This window comes from Gopherus flavomarginatus, chromosome 1 (assembly GCF_025201925.1).
Source record: "Gopherus flavomarginatus isolate rGopFla2 chromosome 1, rGopFla2.mat.asm, whole genome shotgun sequence".
In the NCBI taxonomy this organism is placed as follows: Eukaryota; Metazoa; Chordata; order Testudines; family Testudinidae; genus Gopherus; species Gopherus flavomarginatus.
This window is the reverse complement of record NC_066617.1, coordinates 302848299-302868377: the sequence shown is the minus strand read 5'-3', so window position 1 is coordinate 302868377 and position 20079 is coordinate 302848299. Positions and strand designations below refer to the sequence as shown.

Sequence of the window (20079 nt, the reverse complement as noted above, 5' to 3'; positions counted from 1 at the left end):
AATGTTGCAAAAATATTTTTCTTTTGGATAACTACATTCGTAGTCTAAGAAGATAGCCAAAAATTTGTTTTGAGGTTGAGTCTGAGGTCTATATATGTGTGTGTGTGTGTAAATATATTTATTTTTAAATCTGAGATAAAGGAGAAAAATGGAAATATAATTACAGTACTTACTTTTAGGCTCCACACCAGGGGTCGGCAACCTCTGGCACGCGGCTTGCCAGGATAAGCACCCTGGCTGGCCGGGCCAGTTTGTTTACCAGCTGTGTTGGCAGATTCAGCCGATTGCGGTTCCCACTGACCGTGGTTTGCTGTCGCAGGCCAATGGGGGCTGTGGGAAGCAGCATGGGCAAGGGATGTGCTGGCCGTGGCTTCCCGCTGCCCTCATTGGCCTAGGATGGCGAACCGCGGCCAGTGGGAGCCACGATTGGCCGAACCTGCCAACGCGGCAGGTAAACCAACTGGCCCAGCCCGCCAGGGTACTTACCCTGGTGAGCTGTGTGCCAGAGGTTGCTGACTCCTGCTCTAGACACATAATATTTTTACCCTGTTGACTGCTGTATGCGTCCCTCTCCTATTTTCTTTCATTTTGCCTCATTAAAAAGATAGTTTTCACAAATCTTGAGTTCTAATTCTTCTTTTAGTAATGAGAGCTGATCAAAAAATAGCCAGGGGTGGACTTTGTAGAAGTTTTTGCAAATATGAAAGTATTTTTGGGTGTAACTTCCTAAGGAGTGGGTTTTTTTTTTTTTTTTTTTTTACAATTTTTTTGTTGAAATTGGAAATTTCAAAACTGAATTGTGATTAAACTGATCAATCAAAATTGGCAATACAAAATTGTGTGTGAAGCACAAAGATAGCAATATTTCAGAACAGCTGCCATTTTTAATTTAAAATTTCAGTTACATTGAATGAAACTTTTTTTCATAAAACCTTCTTTAGGGAAGCTAAAAAGTTATATTTTTCATTTGAAAATTTTTGGCCATCTTGAATAGTTGTTAATTAACATCTATGGGAAAAGCATGTTATCTTCTCCAGTAACTGAACCTAGATGACCACTGTGTTCTGCTAAACCTGAGTGTAGGCTGTTGCTTGTTTGTGTGGATAGTGTCATCTTTGTTTAGCATTTATAGAAGATATAGTATCTGCCTTGTAACAATCTTGGGGTTCATTAAATAACAAACCAGTGAATGAAAAAGAAATAATACTTTAATAAAACAACCTGGAGAGTTTCTGTAGTGAGCTGTTCCGCACACAGCCATGTGATGTTCCCAGCCACAGCCTGCAGAGCCCTCGTCCGCACTGACATCCAACAATGTCCCTTATGAGGGAGCGTCTCCAAATCACAATATTTCATAAATACATCTTTGCATGGCTGTAAGAGCTTATTAATTAGTGCCTCGATCATTCAATTGGATCTTTAGAGGTAGTGTTGCTGTAGATTTCAGACTCCACAGGTGCAGGGATCTGCCTATTTGTCTGCAGGGATCTGAATGCCTAAGTAATGATGAGGGGTGGAGATAAAACGGGATGGGTAGATGAGGGCCATGGTGCAGTAATTATACGATAAATTGTGAAATCAGTGTATACATCTAGGAGTTTACATAAAAAATAATTCGTAGTTTTATATATAAATATTGAGGAGAGGGAGAAAAAGGGAGTAGGAATGGCAGAAATGATCTGTAAGGGAACCGCTAACATAGGGGCAGTGTGAAGGGACTTATCAACTGAAGGAATCCTTTCATCTCTGTCAGTTGTTTTATAAACTGCATTTGTAAGAATACAGAAAATACAGAGTATTACATATATTCCTACTGAATAAACCTAAAGTCCTGCCATTGTGGGTACTTAGGGAATCTAAAAGAAGGATTAACTAATAGCTTAGTCTAAAATGTGTTTCAAATACCTTCCTAAAATAACTTCATTTTGTTTTAACAGGTATCTTTCAGATGAAGGAATTGAAGCTTGCACAAATTCTTCTGACAAAGTCAATATAAGTGACGTTATCCTGATTGCCCTTAATGTAGGTTGTGGTTGTGAAATTTTTGGAAAAATCTTATATCAGATTGTTCAGTCTTTACATGTTGTACATAATACATGATGTTTTTATTTCAATGTGGTGTTTAATTTGGTATATCTGAATTACAGCTAAAAAATGCCATCTTTGGCGGGCAGTGATTTTCTTTAAAAATTGAAGCTCAAGAAAATTTTTAAAAGCATATTTTGCTATGGAAAAATATATAGTATATTTTTTTAAACAAAATTTTCATTTACTAAAAAACAAATGCCAACATTAGAAATACATTACTTTTTGTGAATGCATACTGTCATTTAAATATAAATACAAATGTTAACTGTTGCGGTAATTAAGGTATTTCATTGGGCACTTATGGTAGTTCAGGCTTGAGATCCAATATGTCTTAAAAGTGATATGATGTAGAAATTAGACTCTATCTATTTATGTATTTACAAAAATACAGCTTGGAAGTAAAAAGTTTACTGTTGCAGGTGTTTTGTGTGTTGGCCCTGCCATAAAAATTTGTTGGCAAATATTATGCCCATGTCTGTTTTGACAGCCCTAATGATACAAGGGAGAAGATGGACCAGAAAGTTAGTTAAATGAAAAAGGCCAAAATTGAATTGAATGCTTCAAGGTTTGGGGGAATAGTTAATAACATCCTTTGTTAAGGATACTGCTTTATGATATAAATATATTCAAAAAACCTTGCGATGCTTGTAACTGTTTTATGCATAGTGTTCTTGTATTACATTCCATCCACGGACTGTATAAACAAAGAAAGGCATGCCAGAAGATGCTTTATAAAAATCAGTATAAGTACAACAGAATTGTGGCACTAAATAAGTGTGCATTTACTGAACTAATCTGAATCAAATGTTCTACCCATTCCTGTCAACATGTGGATAAAGAAATATAAATGCTATATAAATACCTCAGTCTCATATTGCTCATTTTTCTTTTTAGAAGATGAGAAAAGTACCTATGAAACGTTTAGAAAAGTTGTTCAGAATTCAAGTAATTGCCTCCTCAATAGACATGATCATCTGGTCCCCCTCCCAGGTTATAAATGACTCTTCAAAGAATAGAAATCTTCTAGCTAGGGAAAGAGGCCTGTCAATGTGTCTAAGTTAGCACTGGTCAAGAAACTTATGGCCTTACTTGGAATGTGGTAGACTCTGTCCCCAGGCTGAACAGGGACTTTAATTTAGCTTTCCTATATCATAGATGAGGGCCCTACCTACCCGGCTGCAGATCGTTTCTCAGTCTTTGCTGATGAAGTTGTTAGACTTTGTATAAATAATTAAATATTCGTTGAATGAGGCAGAGGCTGAGGCCTTTTATATACTACAGAGTTTTTGTCATTGTAAGTTACGGCAGTGATAAAAAAATGGTATAATTACATTGCTTGTGCATGTTCATATGATGCTCATTCTGTCAGCAGAGCAGGTCCCATAGTTGGAGCTCTAGCTTTGACAGAGAGACCAATGCTTTCTGGGTAGCTATCCCATTGTGCTACTTGCCATCTTCTGCAGATAGGAGTTGTGGGAAGGTGGAATGGATCACAGTGCATCATTGGTGCAGGCTCAGCGTCTCTTGGTACATTTTTTTCTCTTTCATCATTCCATGGGCTTCTGACTGTGTTTTGCGGCATTTTTCAATGGCCCCTGTTTACTGTATGCCCACCATCTCTGTCTGAAAGGATGGATCCTGCACTGTTTTCTACTGTTATGGTCATGGTTATGAACACGTTGCGGCTGGTCAAACAGTATATCATGAACACCCAGTCTGAACAGGAATCAGAGAGAGTTCACCTGCTGTGTGCCATGGAAAGATACAATACCAGATTACTTTTTGGCATTAACGGAGCAGCTGCACATAGTGGACTGTCGCTTTTGAGCTTGGGAAACAAGCACTGAGTGGTGGGATCACATTCTTATGTGGTCCTGGAATGACGAACTGTTACTGCAGAATTTTCAGCTGTGGAATGCCACGTCCCTGAAACTGTGTGCAGATCTCGCCCCAGGCCTGCGCCGGAAGGACACAAAAATGAGACCTACCCTCTTGGTGGAGATGAGCATGGTAATTGCCATGTGGAAACTGACAACTCCAGACTGCTACCAGTCGGTCACAAATCAGTTTGGGTTGGAAAGGCCACCATTGGGGCTAAGTTAATGCAAATGTGCAGGGCCATTAATTGCATCCTGCTACGAAGGATTATGAGTCTTGGCAACATGTGTGAAATATTAGATGGCTTTGCAGCAATGGGATTCCCTAACTGCAGCGGTGTGCTGGATGGTGCACACATCCCAGTTTTGTCCACAGACCATCTTGCAATGGGAATCATCAGTAGAAAATTGTACTTCTCTATGGTATTGCAGGAGCTTATGGATTGTCATGGCCGTTTCACTGATATCAATGCGGGATGGTCCTGGAAGGTGCATGACACACACATCTTCAGGAATACTGGCCTGTAGAGAAAGCTGCAAGCAGGGACTTTCTTTCTAGACTAGAAGATTCCAGTGGAGGATGTTGAAATGCCCATAGTGATCGTGGGAATCATAGCATACCCCTTACTTCCATGGCCTATGAAACCTTACATGGGAAACCTTGAAAACAGCAAGGAGCACTTCAGCAACGGGCTGAGCAGGTGTAGAATGACTGTTGAATATGCCTTTGGCAGATGAAAAGCATGCTGGTGCTGCCTTTATGGCATGTTAGATCTAAATGAAGAATATAGTCCCATGGTCATAGCAGCCTGTTCATGCTCTCCATAATATTTGTGAGGTTAAGGTTGAAAAGTTTACCCTGGAGTGAAGTTGGAGGCAGATTGCCTTGGTGGCTGATTTTGAGCAGTTAAATACCAGGGCTGTTGGAGGGGCACACATTGGGGAGTTTATTTGAATCAGGGAGGCTTTGAGGCACCATTTTGACAATGAGATCTAGTAATGTGTCATTTTATACAGCACGATACCATGCTTTGTTAAGTTGCCATCTTGCATGAAAATTTTGATGATTGCTGACCATGATTTGTACTCAACAAATGTTCAGATTGCTATGGTATATTAATTCCATCATCATCGACCATGTATAGGAGACACATAAAGATTGGTTATCTTTCAAAGAGTATGTTTTTATTAAATACCAATTAACAACACACACAAGGCAAGGTGGGAAGATAATTAACAGTGAAGGGCAGTGTAGGTTCTTAATAGCTCTGTGTAACTCTAGCTGTCATTTTGGGTGGAATGAACAGGGTACTGAGATGAGCTGGGAAGTTGCAAGGGATGTGTGGGAGGAGTTTGGGAAGGGCATGGAAAGCAGTTCTCTATCAACTGCAAGGTGGGCCAAGCACACATGATTTCTGCCTGCCGCATGATTATTTCCCTCTTACCACTGTATGGCTGGAGTCAGAACCCCTGTTCCTCTGCGATCTTAGTGATTATGCTAAGAGAGCCTTTCTTGTAGTTGTATGTAGTTCTTTATTATTTTTTTAGTATAGATAGTTTAAGTAGTTGTGATAATTAGTTACTTATAGTTTTCCTTGGTCAGCGTCTGACCCCTCCCCTTCCTGGGAACTATGTCCTGCAATCCAGGGTTCAAGAACTGTGTTTTGTGCCCTCACTCGTTCTCCATGAACAATGAGCATCAACGCTATCTCTACTGACTTGGGGAAGCTCATATTGCTGCTCAGTGTGCCATCTGTAAGGCTTTGCTGCTGTGGACCTGGGAAGCGCAACAACTTCGGCTTAGGAAGCACCTGAGCACCTTAGAGAGGAGGCCAAGAAGCCGCGTGCACACTTGCATCTGGGCTCGTTGGAACTGATGGTGCAGTGTCCGTCACCAGCGGTGAGCATGTCTCCTAGCACTACTTGTTCCTCAGATCCGGCGGCACCAGCGATCCTGGAGAAGCCCAAACATGAGACTAGGAAGCACTCTCATGGGCCTAGAAGCAAGTCCCAGTGACCAGTGACTTTCCCTCTCAGACAGTTTCTTGCTGAGAAACACGACAGGATGGAAGTTGTGATCTGTTGCTTCCTGCATGAGCACTGCTCCTATACCACGCTCAGATGCATCTGTGGTTACTAGGAATGGCTTGTCAAAATCCGGGGCCCTGAGCACAGGGTCCGACATGAGCGTTGCCTTAAGTTGGGTAAAGGCCTTTTGGATCTCCCGTTCTATAGCAGCTTGGGCATGAGGAGACACTCGGTAGGGTGGGGTTCTGATTGGGTGAGCATTACCTGTATCAATGGAGTGGTATGCCCGTTCAGTCCGTCCTGGGGTGGCTGAGAACAATGGGGCGAAGCTAGTGCACAGCTCCTTGATTTGCTGCCGCTGCAGACGTTCCAGAGTGGTTGAGAGGTTCACCTCTTCCACGCCACCGTCTTTTTTCCCGTCGTAGTAGACACCGTCAGGCCACTCAGCATCCTCTCCCTGGACTGTAAACTGACAAACCTGTAAGTCTCTGGAATAGAAAGGCTTGAGAGAATTAACATGGTACACTTTAGGCTTTAGTGAGGAATTGGGAAATGCTATGAGGTAGTTTACAGCTCCCAGGCGCTCTTGGACCGTGAATGGCCCTTCCCATGAGGCTTCCATCTTATGGGCCTGTTGCGCCTTTAAGACCATAACCTGGTCTCCTACCTTGAAGGACCGATCTCTGGCATGTCTGTCATACCAGGCCTTTTGCTCTTTTTGAGCATCCTGTAGGTTCTCTTTAGCAAGGGCTAAAGAGTGTCGGAGGGTGCTTTGTAGGTTGCTTACAAAGTGTAGCATGTTAGTTCCTGGAGAAGGCGTAAACCCCTCCCATTGCTGCTTCACCAACTGTAATGGCCCCTTAACCTCGTGACCATACACAAGTTCAAACGGTGAAAACCCTAAACTGGGATGTGGTACAGCCCTGTAGGCAAACAGCAACTGCTGCAACACTAGGTCCCAATTATTGGAGAATTCGTTGATGAATTTTCGTATCATGGCCCCCAAAGTTCCATTGAACCTTTCCACCAGGCCATTGGTTTGATGGTGGTACGGGGTGCAACCAAGTGATTCACCCCATGAGTTTCCCACAGTTTTTCCATGGTCCCTGCCAGGAAATTAGACCCTGAATCTGTAAGGATGTCGGAGGGCCAACCTACCCTGGCAAAGATGTCTGTTAGGGCCAGGCACACAGTGTTAGCCCTGGTGTTGCCTAGAGCTACTGCTTCTGGCCATCGAGTAGCAAAGTCCACTAAAGTCAGTACGTACTGCTTTCCTCTGGGTGTCTTTTTTGGGAAAGGACCCAGAATATCCACAGCTACTCGCTGAAATGGGACCTCAATTATGGGGAGTGGCTGGAGAGGGGCCTTGACCTGGTCTTGAGGCTTACCCACTCTTTGGCATACCTCACAAGACCGGACATACTTGGCAACGTCCTTGCCCATCCCCTCCCAGTGGAAGGACTTCCCCAACCGGTCTTTGGTTCTGTTCACCCCAGCATGGCCACTGGGATGATCATGGGCTAAGCTTAAGAGCTTCTCCCGGTACTTAGTTGGAACCACCAACTGTTTTTGCGGCTGCCATTTTTCCCGGTGTCCACCAGAAAGAATTTCCTTGTATAAAAGTCCTTGGTGTATAACAAACCGGGATCGATTAGAAGAGCTGAGAGGCGGTGGGGTGCTCCGTGCCGCCGCCCAAGCTTTCTGAAGGCTGTCATCTGCTTCCTGCTCAGTCTGGAACTGTTCCCTTGAGGCTGGGGTTACCAGTTCTTCCTCAGACTGTGGACTTGGGCTTGGTCCCTCTGGAAGCGCTGTAGGTGATGGGGTTGTTTCCGTTGCTGGTGAACCGCTCTCCGCTGGTGCACCTGAGGGCATTTCAGGCTCTGGCTGAGCCTTTTGGGTATGGCTGTCTTTTGCTTCTGCCAGTTCTGGCTCGCTGGCGCCCTCTGGCGTTGAGTTTGAAGATGTGGTTGCACTTGCTGGTGCTGGTTGCTGTTCCAGTTCCGGGCCTGGGACTGGAGGTGCTGTGGCTGTTTCAGTGGTTGGCATGGAATCCGGGTCCACTACCTCTGTCTGGGTTTCTGGTAACACAGACGGGGCCTCTGTGGACGGCTCAGGAACAGGAATGGGTCTGGAAGCTTGCCTGGTTTGGCTACGTGTAACCATTCCCACTCTCTTGGCCCGCCTCACCTGGTTGGCCAAGTCTTCCCCCAGTAGCATGGGGATAGGATAATTGTCATAGACTGCAAAAGTCCACATTCCTGACCAGCCTTTGTACTGGACAGGCAGTTGAGCTGTAGGCAAGTCTACAGCTTGTGACATGAAGGGGTAAATTGTAACTTTGGCCTTTGGGTTGATGAATTTGGGGTCAACGAAGGATTGGTGGATAGCTGACACTTGTGCCCCCGTGTCTCTCCACGCAGTAACCTTCTTTCCGCCCACTCTCAAATTTTCCCTTCGCTCCAAGGGTATTTGAGAGGCATCCGGGCCTGGGGATCTTTGGTGTGATGGTGGTGTAATGAATTGCACTCGCATGGTGTTCTTGGGACACTTGGCCTTGATATGTCCCAGTTCATTACACTTAAAGCATCTTCCATCTGATGGGTCACTGGGCCGAGGTGAGTTACTGGAGACTGGTGAGGTTGAAGGGTAGGGTATCTGTGGCTTTACTTGGGTGGTATGTGGGGTCTTTGGCTGTCCTCGGTTGTAGGGTTTATGGTCTGTGTGCCCCCTGGGGTAATCGTTCCCCTTGACAGTAGCTTTCTTGCTTTCTGCCAGTTCCATCCATTTGGCTCCAATTTCCCCCGCCTCAGCGATATTCTTGGGGTTTCCATCTTGTATGTACCGCGTGATGTCTTCAGGAACACCATCCAAGAACTGCTCCATTTGTATGAGGAGGTTCAGTTCTTCCAAGGTTTGAATGTTGTTTCCTGTTAGCCAGGCCTCATAGTTTTTTGCAATGTAGTAGGCGTGTTTGGGAAATGACACCTCTGGTTTCCACTTTTGGGTTCTGAAGCGCCGACGGGCATGATCTGGGGTTATCCCCATCCTGTATCTGGCCTTGGTTAGAAAAAGTTTATAGTCATTCATTTGGTGCTTAGGCATTTCAGCTGCCACCTCTGCTAAAGGTCCACTGAGCTGTGACCTCAATTCTACCATGTACTGGTCTTCGGGAATGCTGTACCCAAGACAGGCTCTTTCAAAATTTTCCAAGAAGGCCTCGGTGTCATCACCTGCCTTGTAGGTGGGAAATTTCCTGGGCTGTGGAGCAATATTTGGCGCCGGGTTGTTAGGGTTGGCTGGCACAGGCAGCCCAGCTTTTGCCAACTCCAGTTCATGTTTTCTCTGTTTTTCCTTCTCTTCATTCTCTTTTTGTTGTTTTTCCATTTCTCGGTGGTGGGCCGCCTCTTCTTCTTCTTGCTTCCTTCTGTGGGCCAACTCTTCTTCTGCTTGTTTCCTTCGGTAGGCCACCTCTTCTTCTTCTAGTTTTCTTTTGTGTGCTGCCTCTTTGATTTGTTCTTCTCTTTCTTTCATCTCCGTTTGTCGCCTGTGTTCAGCTTCTTTGAATTGCTCTTCGGCCTTAATTTTTGCCTTAGAAGTCATGGTTCCTGTTTTCTTGTGTTGGGGTGCCCTCCGGTGTTTATCCTCTGAACTGCAGGTTCTCTGTTGCCTCCTGAAGTCTGCCTAGCAACAGTGCCTTTAGCTAATCTTCAATGTCAAGTAAACCTGAAAAACCACTTTATTTGCATTCATATAGTGCTGGTATGACTCTCAATGGGAGTGCTATTGTGTGACAAAAGACTGTTAATAGTCCTTAACGACTTCTGCTTAACATGCAAGCCACAAACTGCCAGAGAGAGCAGAAAAAAAAATTTCTCTCTGGTTCCCTTTTAAAACCAAACTGTTTCTCTCTGCTAAAAAGCCCTTAGCAGAGAAAAGAAAAATATAATATTCCTACTGGCTTCTGGATTCTATCTATATCCCACCGGCTGCCACCATGTTATAACCTTAGTCCCAGATTTGGACCTTAGCGTCCAAAATATGGGGGTTAGCATGAAAACCTCCAAGCTTAGTTACCAGCTTGGACCTGGTACCTGCTGCCACCACCCAAAAAATTAGAGTGTTTTGGGGCACTCTGGTCCCCCTGAAAAACCTTTCCTGGGGACCCCAAGACCCAAATCCCTTGAGTCTCACAACAAAGGGAAATAATCCTTTTTCCCTTCCCCCCTCCAGGTGCTCCTGGAGAGATACACAGACACAAGTTCTGTGAATCCAAACACAGTGAATCTCCCTCTCTGTTCCCAATCCTGGAAACAAAAAGTACTTTCCTATTCCCCCAGAGGGAATGCAAAGTCAGGCTAGCAATCCAACACACAAATCTCCCCTTGATTTCTTCCTCCCACCAATTCCCTGGTGAGTACAGACTCAATTTCCCTGAAGTAAAGAAAAACTCCAACAGGTCTTAAAAGAAAGCTTTATATAAAAAGAAAGAAAAATAAGTACAAATGTTCTCTCTGTATTAGATGATACAACACAGGGTCAATTGCTTAAAAGAATATTGAATAAACAGCCTTATTCAAAAAGAATACAAATCAAAGCACTCCAGCACTTATATTCATGCAAATACCAAAGAAAAGAAACCATATAACTTACTATCTGATCTCTTTGTCCTTACACTTGGAAACAGAAGACTAGAAAGTAGAACTGCTTCTCCAAAGCTCAGAGAAAGCAGGCAGCCAGAAAACAAAAGACAAAAGACTCAGACACTCAATTCCCTCCACCCAAAGTTGAAAAATCCGGTTTCCTGATTGGTCCTCTGGTCAGGTGCTTCAGGTGAAAGAGACATTAACCCTTAGCTATCTGTTTATGACAGGGCTGCTTCTAAGCGCAGTGTTTCCTCCCAGAGCCATGCCAGGTCGGGTGCAATGTCGCGTGCTGGCACTGTTGCACTGGCACCCAAGCTTCCCTGCCTGTAGGGTAAGTCGAAGAAGAAAAGGGATGTGGTGGCATTGATTGGTGGCCTCTGTACCTGCCCAGTCTGTGCCGTTTCCTGCACACTGATCGCCTGTTCTGCTGCTGCTTCCACAACATTCGCTGCAGCTGGCTCCACAGACTCTGCCTTCGTCTTCAGCTGCCTCAAGGACACTTCCCATGTCCTTGGGCGATCTGGAGCCCCTTCTATCCATGGAAGAACTGGAGTTGCCCTATGCATCTTTGCTGCTGCTCTCTGGCCTGTCATTGACCCATGCAGTCCCTACTTCAGCAAGCAAGCCAGTCCTGCTCGTGCCAGAGAGGGCCATGCCAACAATGCACTGTGGTTTCCCTGCACCACTGTCTCCCCTGCTACTGGAGGCATTTTTGGACTCTGAGGGATTTTCGGAACAAGAACCAATCTTCTCTCCTGTATCCAGTGCAGCACTGACTCCTGCTTCCACCCTCCTTATCTTCCTGCTTCTGACCCAGCCTTGGCAGTGTGGTACCAATACTCCTAGGGCTCACTGAACCCCCAAGCCCATACTCCTTGGCTACACTGTCCACTCTGGGACCCATGCGACCCATGGTACCTGCCTTCCCAGGTCTCGTACCAGTCTGCCCTGGCTCCTCAACTAGTACCATCGGGCTCTGAGGAGAAGGTGGCGGTCGAGCCCATACTGCCGGTTCCGTGGTTTCTACAGCCACTTCCTCCTCTTTGGACAAAGCTCTCATTCCTGTCTCCATGTCTCTCCCTAGTGACGAGAGGCAGTATCAGGACCTGTTACAAAAGGTGGCAGTGGATCTGAGCATCCCACTGGAGGAGGTTGAGTACTAGCAGCACCAGTTTCTTGACACCCTCCAGTCTCAGGGACCCTCAAGGATGGCACTCCCATTAATGATGCCATACTCCAGTCTGTAGAGTGGTCTGGCTCTCCCTGGCCACCTTTACTCCCACACTGAAATGAGCAGAAGAGCACTCTTTCATCCCAGCTAGGGAGGCAGACTTTTTGTTTCTCCTCCCCATCCTCCCAGGTCCCTGGTGATGCACGTGACCACAGAGAGGGCAGCCAATGCCCCCAGAAGTCCACTTCTCCAGACTGGGCAGTGAAATGGTAGACTTTTTTGATAGGGAAGGTCTTCTCCTTGGCGGCGTTGAAATTTTGCATCGCTAACTACCAGGCTCTACTTGCCAAATACAACTTAAAAACCTATGCCAGACTAGCGTAGTTCAAGGACAAGCTATCCGCGGACGAACAGCAGCAATATCAGGCGCTAGTGGGCAAAGGGTGCCTCATAGCCAAGGTCGCCTCCAAGAGACTGTCAACACGGCTGATGTAGCCTCGTGCTCACTCACATGGGTATTATGTGCTGCAACTCCTGGCTTCAGTCTTCTGGCTTCCTTTGAGAGGTCTAAATGACCATTGAGGACCTCCCCTTTGATATGGACAGGTTATTTTAGTCTAAGACTGACGAATTCCTTCACTTGTTAAAGAACTCAAGGGCCACACTTCACTGTGGATCTATGCTCCAGCCCCATGATGCAAACAGCCATGCCAAAAATTCTTCCCCCGATCATATGCACCCTACCTGCTGTACTACCAGTGGCACCAGGAACCCCCACACAAGCACCACCGGTCCCAGTGTCAGTGACGTACAATCTCTGCTGTGGCTACTTCCTCGACCCTCACCCACCAACAACCCAAGGCACGATTTTGATGCATTGGTTGGGAGATGTGAACCATCCCCATTGCCGCCATGGACCCATATATCGTCTTTGGAAGCCATCTTGCCTTATTCACCCACAATTATGGGCAAGATTACCACAGACCATTGGGTACTGGAGATGAGCCACCATGGATACTCTATAGAATTTCTTTCGTTTCCCCTGCAATTTCTCCTAACCCATATACTCCCAGGGGACCCTACCCTCAATGTCTACTCCAACAAGAGGCTGAAACTCTTCTTGCAAAGGGGCCCATAGAGACCATGGCATCTTCCTATGTAGGCAGAGGCTTCTACTCCCCATACTTCCCCATCCCCAAGAAGGGTGCCGTCCCATTCTCGATCTTTACTTAGTGTTACCCTTACCTTAATGAATGGTGGCTCATAGTGTTCTCTTGACAGGAGCTTACTTCTGCCATCTCCACTCTTCATACTCTCTAGCCTCTCTGAGCATCTGCATCAGTGAGTGGAAGTCAGTGCTCGTACCTACGCAGGTTATCAACTTAATTGGAGCACGGCTTGACTCAGTTGCAGCTCAAGCCTTCCTTCCACCAGACCACTTCACAACGCTGAATGCCCTAGTGATAAAATTCTGCCGCACCCCTCACATCATGGTATGTCATTGCCTTTATCTGAAAATCCAAGTTCCATGTGGTAATGCTGGCTTCTATTATGCTTTCCCTCCCACCCGGGGCCTGGTTTGCAACTCTTGACATCTGCCTGGCCCATTGAAGATTTCTCTGCTTCCATATAGGGCAACATCACTGCCAATTCTGAGTCGTCCCTTTCAGCATTTTGATGGCTCCGCGAGTCGTCATGAAGGCCTTTGTGATCGTGATGGCTCACATGTACTGCCTTGGCTACTTGGTGTTACCCTTACCTCAATGAATGGCTCCTCATAGTGCTCTCTCGACAGGAGCTTACCTCTGCCATATCCACTCTTTGTGCTCTCTAGCCTCTCTGAGCATCTGCATCAATGAGTGGAAGTCAGTGCTCGTACCTACGTAGATGGTCAACTTAATTGGAGCATAGTTCGACTCAGTTGCAGCTTGAGCCTTCCTTCCACCAGACCACTTCGCAACGCTAACTACCCTAGTGACGAAACTCTGCTGCGCCCCTCACATCATGGTATGTCATTGCCTCTCCCCGTTTGCCCATATTGTGGTCTGCACCTACGTGACACTGTATATGTGTATCTATGTATGTGTTGTCTACAACAGAGTTGTCTCCTCTCCCTGTGCAGACCCTCAGAGATCACCTGGTGGCCAAGGTCCTGGTTCCTTGAATGGTTCTGGCTTGCCTCACCTCATGGGCTGACCCTTCCAATGTCATGGTTGGTACCCCCTTCATTTCTCTCACCCAGCAGACCACCATCACAATGGATGCCTCCCTTGTGGGCTGGGAGGTTCACCTACACCATCACGCAATCCAGGGTGTTCGCATGCCACAAAAGGCCAGACTCCACATCAACATTATGAAGCTCTGAGCAGCTCGCCTAACTTGCCAGGCCTTTTTTCCTATGATCCAATCACAGCATCTTCAGCTCCTCTTGGACAACATTGCAGTAGTCACCTACATCAGCAAACAATGGGGCGCCATGTCTCCATTGCTCTGCTCAGAGTCCATACACTTGTGGAACTGGTGTTTTGCCATCATGTCATGCTCCCAGCCACATACCTCCTGGGTACCCAAAATTCCATAGCTGATGCTGCTCAACAGTGCTCTCCACCTCAACCATGAGTGGGAACAGCACGACGCAACTCTCCGCCACTCATGAGAACTGCAAGTTGCCTCTTTATTTCCCAGGGGAGCCCTGGAGCAGGACTCTCAAAGTGATGCACTTCTGCTGTCCTGGATGGGAGACCTCCACTATGCCTTTCCTGTCATTCCCCTCCTACCACAAGTCCTCCACAAGATTTGACAAGACCAGGCTGCCATAATACTCATCGCCCTGTATTGGCCACATCAGTTTTTGTTCCTGTACCACCTCAGACGCTCCACCCAGGCATCTTTCTGCCTCAAAACACTCCCAGACCTTCTCAAGCAACATCGGGGATGAGTCTGCCATCCCAATTCACACCTGTTTCACCTCATGGCCTGATTTTTGGATGGAGCTCGAGGATAGACAAAGAACGCTCTACCCCCAGAGTACCACATCCTTACTCAAAGCAGGAGGGCCTGCTGCGAAATTAAATGGAAACATTTCACTGCTTGGACTCGCTGCCATCACCCAATCTGAGTGAGCTTTCTATATGCATCATCCTTTATTACCTCCTCAAGTTCAAAATGGCAGGCTTCACCTTCAGCTCTATCGAGGTCCACTTGGCAGCGCTTAGTGCCTTTTTTCGTGCGATGGATGGTGCCAGTGTTTACTCGCCCTACCACCATTTCATGAGAAGTCTTCCCAGCACCTTTTCCCCAGTATTCAAGCCCACAAGCCTATGGGACCTTAATCTTGTCCTTATCTGCTTTCACAAAGCTGCCCTTCAAACCAATGGCAATGTGCTCCCTGTCTCATCTCTCCAATGAAGGTACTGTTCTTGGTAGCCATTAACTCCGTTAGACAGGTCAATGAGCTGGTGGCCATTATGGCTGGTCCCCCCTACCATGTTTTCCAAACACAGATTTTCACTTAGGCTGCACCCTAAGTTCCTCCCAACGGTGGTGTCAGAGTTCCATCTCAATCAGTCCATTCACCTCTCTGTTTTCTATCCCAAAGCAAATGCCTCCAATGTGGACAGGACCTTTGCTTTTACAGTGTCCGCCATGCACTCGCCTTCTTATCTCCAGAGGACCCAAGCCTTTCTGGCCTCGCTGAAGCTGTTTGTAGGAATTGCAGACTGGTCCAAAGGTCAAGTGCTCTTCTCCCAATGGAAATGAGTCTCCGGGTGCATCTGGACATGCCACGCGCTCTCCAGCATACAGCTGCTGGGTACAGTTACAGTGTACTGTATGCAAGCACAAGCTGCCACATCAGCATACTTAACAGATGTCTCGTGGCAAGATATCTGTCCAGCAGAGACATGATGCTCTGTTCATACCTTCACCTTCCACTGTGCCATCGCCCAAGGGGCAGCTGCAGTTGCTGCCGTGGGCCACACTGAACTACATTTCCTCCTGCACCTCCACGCTGATTACTGCTCGCTATACATCCGCAATTGAAATACGTATAGAGACCATCACTCAAAGAAGAGGAGGAGATTACATAACTTTAACTGGAGGTTCCTTGAGATGTGTGGACCCGATTTGTATTCCAGTACCCACTGTCCATCTCCTCTGAGGAGGACTAGCATACTCAGCAGAAAGAGTGTCACTGGGGGAGGAATAACTCAGTGGTTTGAGCATTGGCCTGCTAAACCGAAGGTTGTGAGTTAAATCCTTGAGGGGGTCACTTAGGGATCTGGGGCAAAATAAGTACTTGGTCCTGCTAGTGAAGGCAGGGGGCTGGACTTGATGACCTTTCAGGGTCCTTTCCAGTTCTATGAGATAAGTGTATCTCCATATATTAATTAAACTGGAGAGGGATCAACCCACATGGCCTGTTTATAACCTTGACTGGGAGCGTGAGGAGACACATGACTCTTGAGGATCACTGCTGTGAAACTGCTATGAAAACCTTCCAGCTCTGACACATGCACACTCATAATAGGAATACAAATAGGGACCACACATCTCAAAGAACCTTCAGTTACAGGTAACTAACATCCTCATCATACCCAAAGTTGTCACTTGGCCAAGTTGTGTGTTTTGAATAGCAGTGTAGTCTAGAAGAAAAAATGTAATGTTGGGAGTGTAAGGACTTATTTGGGATTTTTAATGAAAACTGAGTTAATCTAAGATGTAACTAGCTCTTTTTTTGAAATATTAACAATAAATTTGCTAGATAGGGTTTTCAAATGTTTTCATTGTTTGCACAATGTCTTACAAGAGCGTTACATGGGATACCCATCCCGTCATCTTTGGGATGGCATAATGTCTCTGTGACAGCTATAGCAACTGCTTCCATGATCAGGAATATTAGGGAAATATGAAATACCTATTTAGCTAACTCTTAATGTGGTTTAGCTTTTGAAAATGAGAAGTTATTGCCAAATGACAGGTTTGTTCCCTGCAGATCACTTAAATTCTGTGTGAGGATTAAAGAAGGTGAAAAATCTTTTATCTATGACTGAGTCTTTACAGTTCTGAAGTCTGGAGAATAACGATCTGGACCAACTTATATAAGTTTTCTAGTGTTTTATGTTTTTATTTAGCTAGATAAATTATATAAGAAAACATCAAATGAAAATAAAATGGATTAATATCAAATCACATGAATCTAAAATAAATCAATCATTTATAAATAAACTTTAATATGGGAAGGAAGTGGATCTTGTTTGGTGCTCACCCAAGAATAATTTAACATTACTAGTTTCAGTGCCAATTTATATTTTTATATTCAAACCAAGTAGCTGATGCCGGGAGGGTTAAATCACTGCAGAGGTGAAATTAATATGTAGACTACAACTTTTATGTCAGCTAAAGTAGTTTGTCTAAATTGCTAGTGATAGTTTAATAATAACTGATCTCCTGCTCCTTCCAAACATCATATTATAAAAGTTTTTCCAGAACAATCCAGGATGACATAGCTTGTTACTGTCAAACACAAATTTAGGTGAAAACATTTTTTCAAGATTTAAAGACACATCTCTCAAACTATAAAATATAAATGTGTGAGATATTTCAGACAGATGAGGTTATTTAACCATATGCTGTTTTAGATTTTTGAGAAACCACCTATAGGTGCTGTTTTCAAAACCATGCATGTGCAAGGTCACTACTAATAAAAATTGGAGAATCAAAAGGTTAATACTTATAGAAGATGGTTGTTACAACTCGTGTAGTTTCAGTCAGCTTCAGGAAACTGATATATCCCCTTCCCCTCCATGACATTGGTAGCAAAACACATTTATATGATTTATAAAATACAGTTTAGCCAGTGTCCAAAGTAGAGTAGATCACAGAGTATTCTTGTAAAAGGAGTTTGATTACTTTTTGCAATCTGATGAAATGGGAGAAACCCTTTCCGCTCCCCCCCAAAAAACATAAAAAAGGACCTTAATATCCCCCCAGCCCAAAACAAAATATTGTTTCAAGTACATTGAGCATGAATTTCTTTTTAATTTCAATACTTTATGGCTGTTATTCCTAATATATTATTACAGTTAAGGAGCTTGGGGAAATGAATACAGTAAAAACCCTACCATAATGAATTTGGACTTAAATATTTTTAAACGTAATTTTAAGACTTTTAGTACAAGTTCAACTTTAAAACTTATCTGCCTTATGTGCATATTAAAATTAGGAAAGGCTTATGTACAACAAAATGTATGGAAGTTCAAAAGCAAATATATTTTCTCATGTACATTGTATATGACTATTTTTACACTGCAGAAAAAGGGCAGAAAGTGGGTTGACCTTTTTTTAATAGCTATTTAGAGTGAAACCAGTAAGCAGCTTCCATTCTATAAAGTGTGAATAGTTTCAGTATTACATACGTGTAAAGTTAAAAGCATAAAACATTGGATTATTTTATTTTAGCTGCTAAAAACCAATAATTGTCAGTTCTGAATTGGGATGATAGCCCATATAATATAATAGCCCACTGATACCAGGGCAAATAAATATCCAAGTAATAGTAGCAATTCCATTTTACATTTCTGCATGAATAAGGTTTATATGAATAGATGACAGGCCGTTTTCAAAATCTGTAAGAAGGCATTAATAAAATAAGGAAGTGCTTTGTCTTCAACAGAGAAATTTACATTATCCATAACTTTTTCTTTTAAAGGCAACAGACTTGTTTCAAACATTGAAATATAGAAAAAATATAGAGCTTGTCTACGCTGGGACTTAGTGCATGGCAAGCTAGGGTGTGACTGTACAGCTCACTAGCTTGCTGCATACTCAGTCGTTGGTGGACCTTGCTACCACATGCAAAAAGTGTCAAAAAGAGTATGTCAAAGTGCATGACAGAATTTTTAGTGCACTGTAGCAGAGTCCCATGCGGTGACTTAGTGCGTGGCAGGCTAGTATGCCGTGCATTCACCCTGGCATGCTTGACACTAAGTTCCTGTGTAGATAAACTCTTAGATGCTAATCTAGACTGCACTCTTGTTTTAGCTTGTAACATGTAGCTGCAGTAACAAGTCATACAAGAAGCTTGGTAAGATTTGGATTAATTTCCACTAATTTTGTGTGGTACAGGTTTTAGACATCAAGTATCATCCTGTTATCCAAACCCAGAGTAACTGAAATGCTTATTTAAATTGTGTTTATATCCCCTGTTGCGAGTGCTTGTGGTCCAGTGGCTTCCTTGATCATATGAATGCTTTTTCTCTAATTTTTGATGTCCCTGTCACATGTCTGCTGAATGGGACAATACTGATTAGCTACTTGGCTCAATCCCAAAGTAAGCAGTCATTTAAACTCAACAGTAATTAATTCCTTAATGTAAATATGATGTAAACTGTATCTGGATATAATTGTGAAAATCATCCACAAATTTTAAGTGATTTGAAAGACATACAACTGGAAATTGGTCTTTCAAAAAGTGTGAAGAGAGGAAGAAAGAAACGTATGTTAAATGTCTAAATGACTTCTATTAATGTGTTTAATTAGTGTTACTTAATATTTGAGAAAAAATATGCAACTTAAACATTTTAACAGTTTTTGAAAAGCAGTCTAGAATAATGAGTTCATAAGAATAAATATGCATTTAAAATAACTATCTTCATAATTCTGTACTAATTAAATTCTAGAACTTCTTTTCTTAACAGATGTATACTTACTGGTAAATGTAACACATAATATGCAAGCTAAAAGTGTTGTGTGTAATATTGGAAAATGTAGCCTGTTTTTGCCACTGTATTTAACAAAGCATATTTGGGATAATATATTTAAATTGAAATTTTGTTATCCTCTATTTTGATTTCAGACAGATTTAAGAACTATTGGCAAGAAATTCCTCCCCAGTGACATCAATGGTGGAAAGGTGGAAAAGGTACCCAAGAATGAGTTACTAATTTATCTTCCTCCATCCATTTTGACTTCTTGATAATAGCTATATGTTTCGTCGTATTTGCGTATTCTGGCTCACATTAATTCATAAATATCTAAATACTGTATCTGCATAGTATGTATGGTTTTTTTTAGTGCATACATATATTTCATTCACAAGTTTTGGAAATTTTGAAAAGTGTAAGCCATTTCTGTTTGTGTTTTGAGCACAGGCTCTTCAGTCAGTTAAATAAATAGAAATCTGATTGATTTATTTATACAACTTGGGTTTCTGTGTGCTTAGTCCTCATACTTAATTTTACTCCCTTGTTTTTGTTTATAAGTGGTAGTAGTT

General features: G+C 43.8%; 1 protein-coding gene across 2 annotated transcripts in view; it reads left to right on the top strand.

The window, feature by feature from the left end:
- The window catches only part of TDRD3 (tudor domain containing 3), a 287845-nt gene that overhangs the window by 80334 nt on the left and 187432 nt on the right, over positions 1-20079 (top strand). The window contains exons 2-3 of one of the 2 annotated variants that reach the window (XM_050948387.1): positions 1938-2022; positions 19663-19728. In XM_050948387.1, the coding sequence (XP_050804344.1) occupies positions 1938-2022; positions 19663-19728 (151 nt within the window). Of the gene's footprint in view, positions 1-1936; positions 2023-19662; positions 19729-20079 lie in introns of those variants that run through there. The other variant, XM_050948388.1, reaches the window with a different exon arrangement.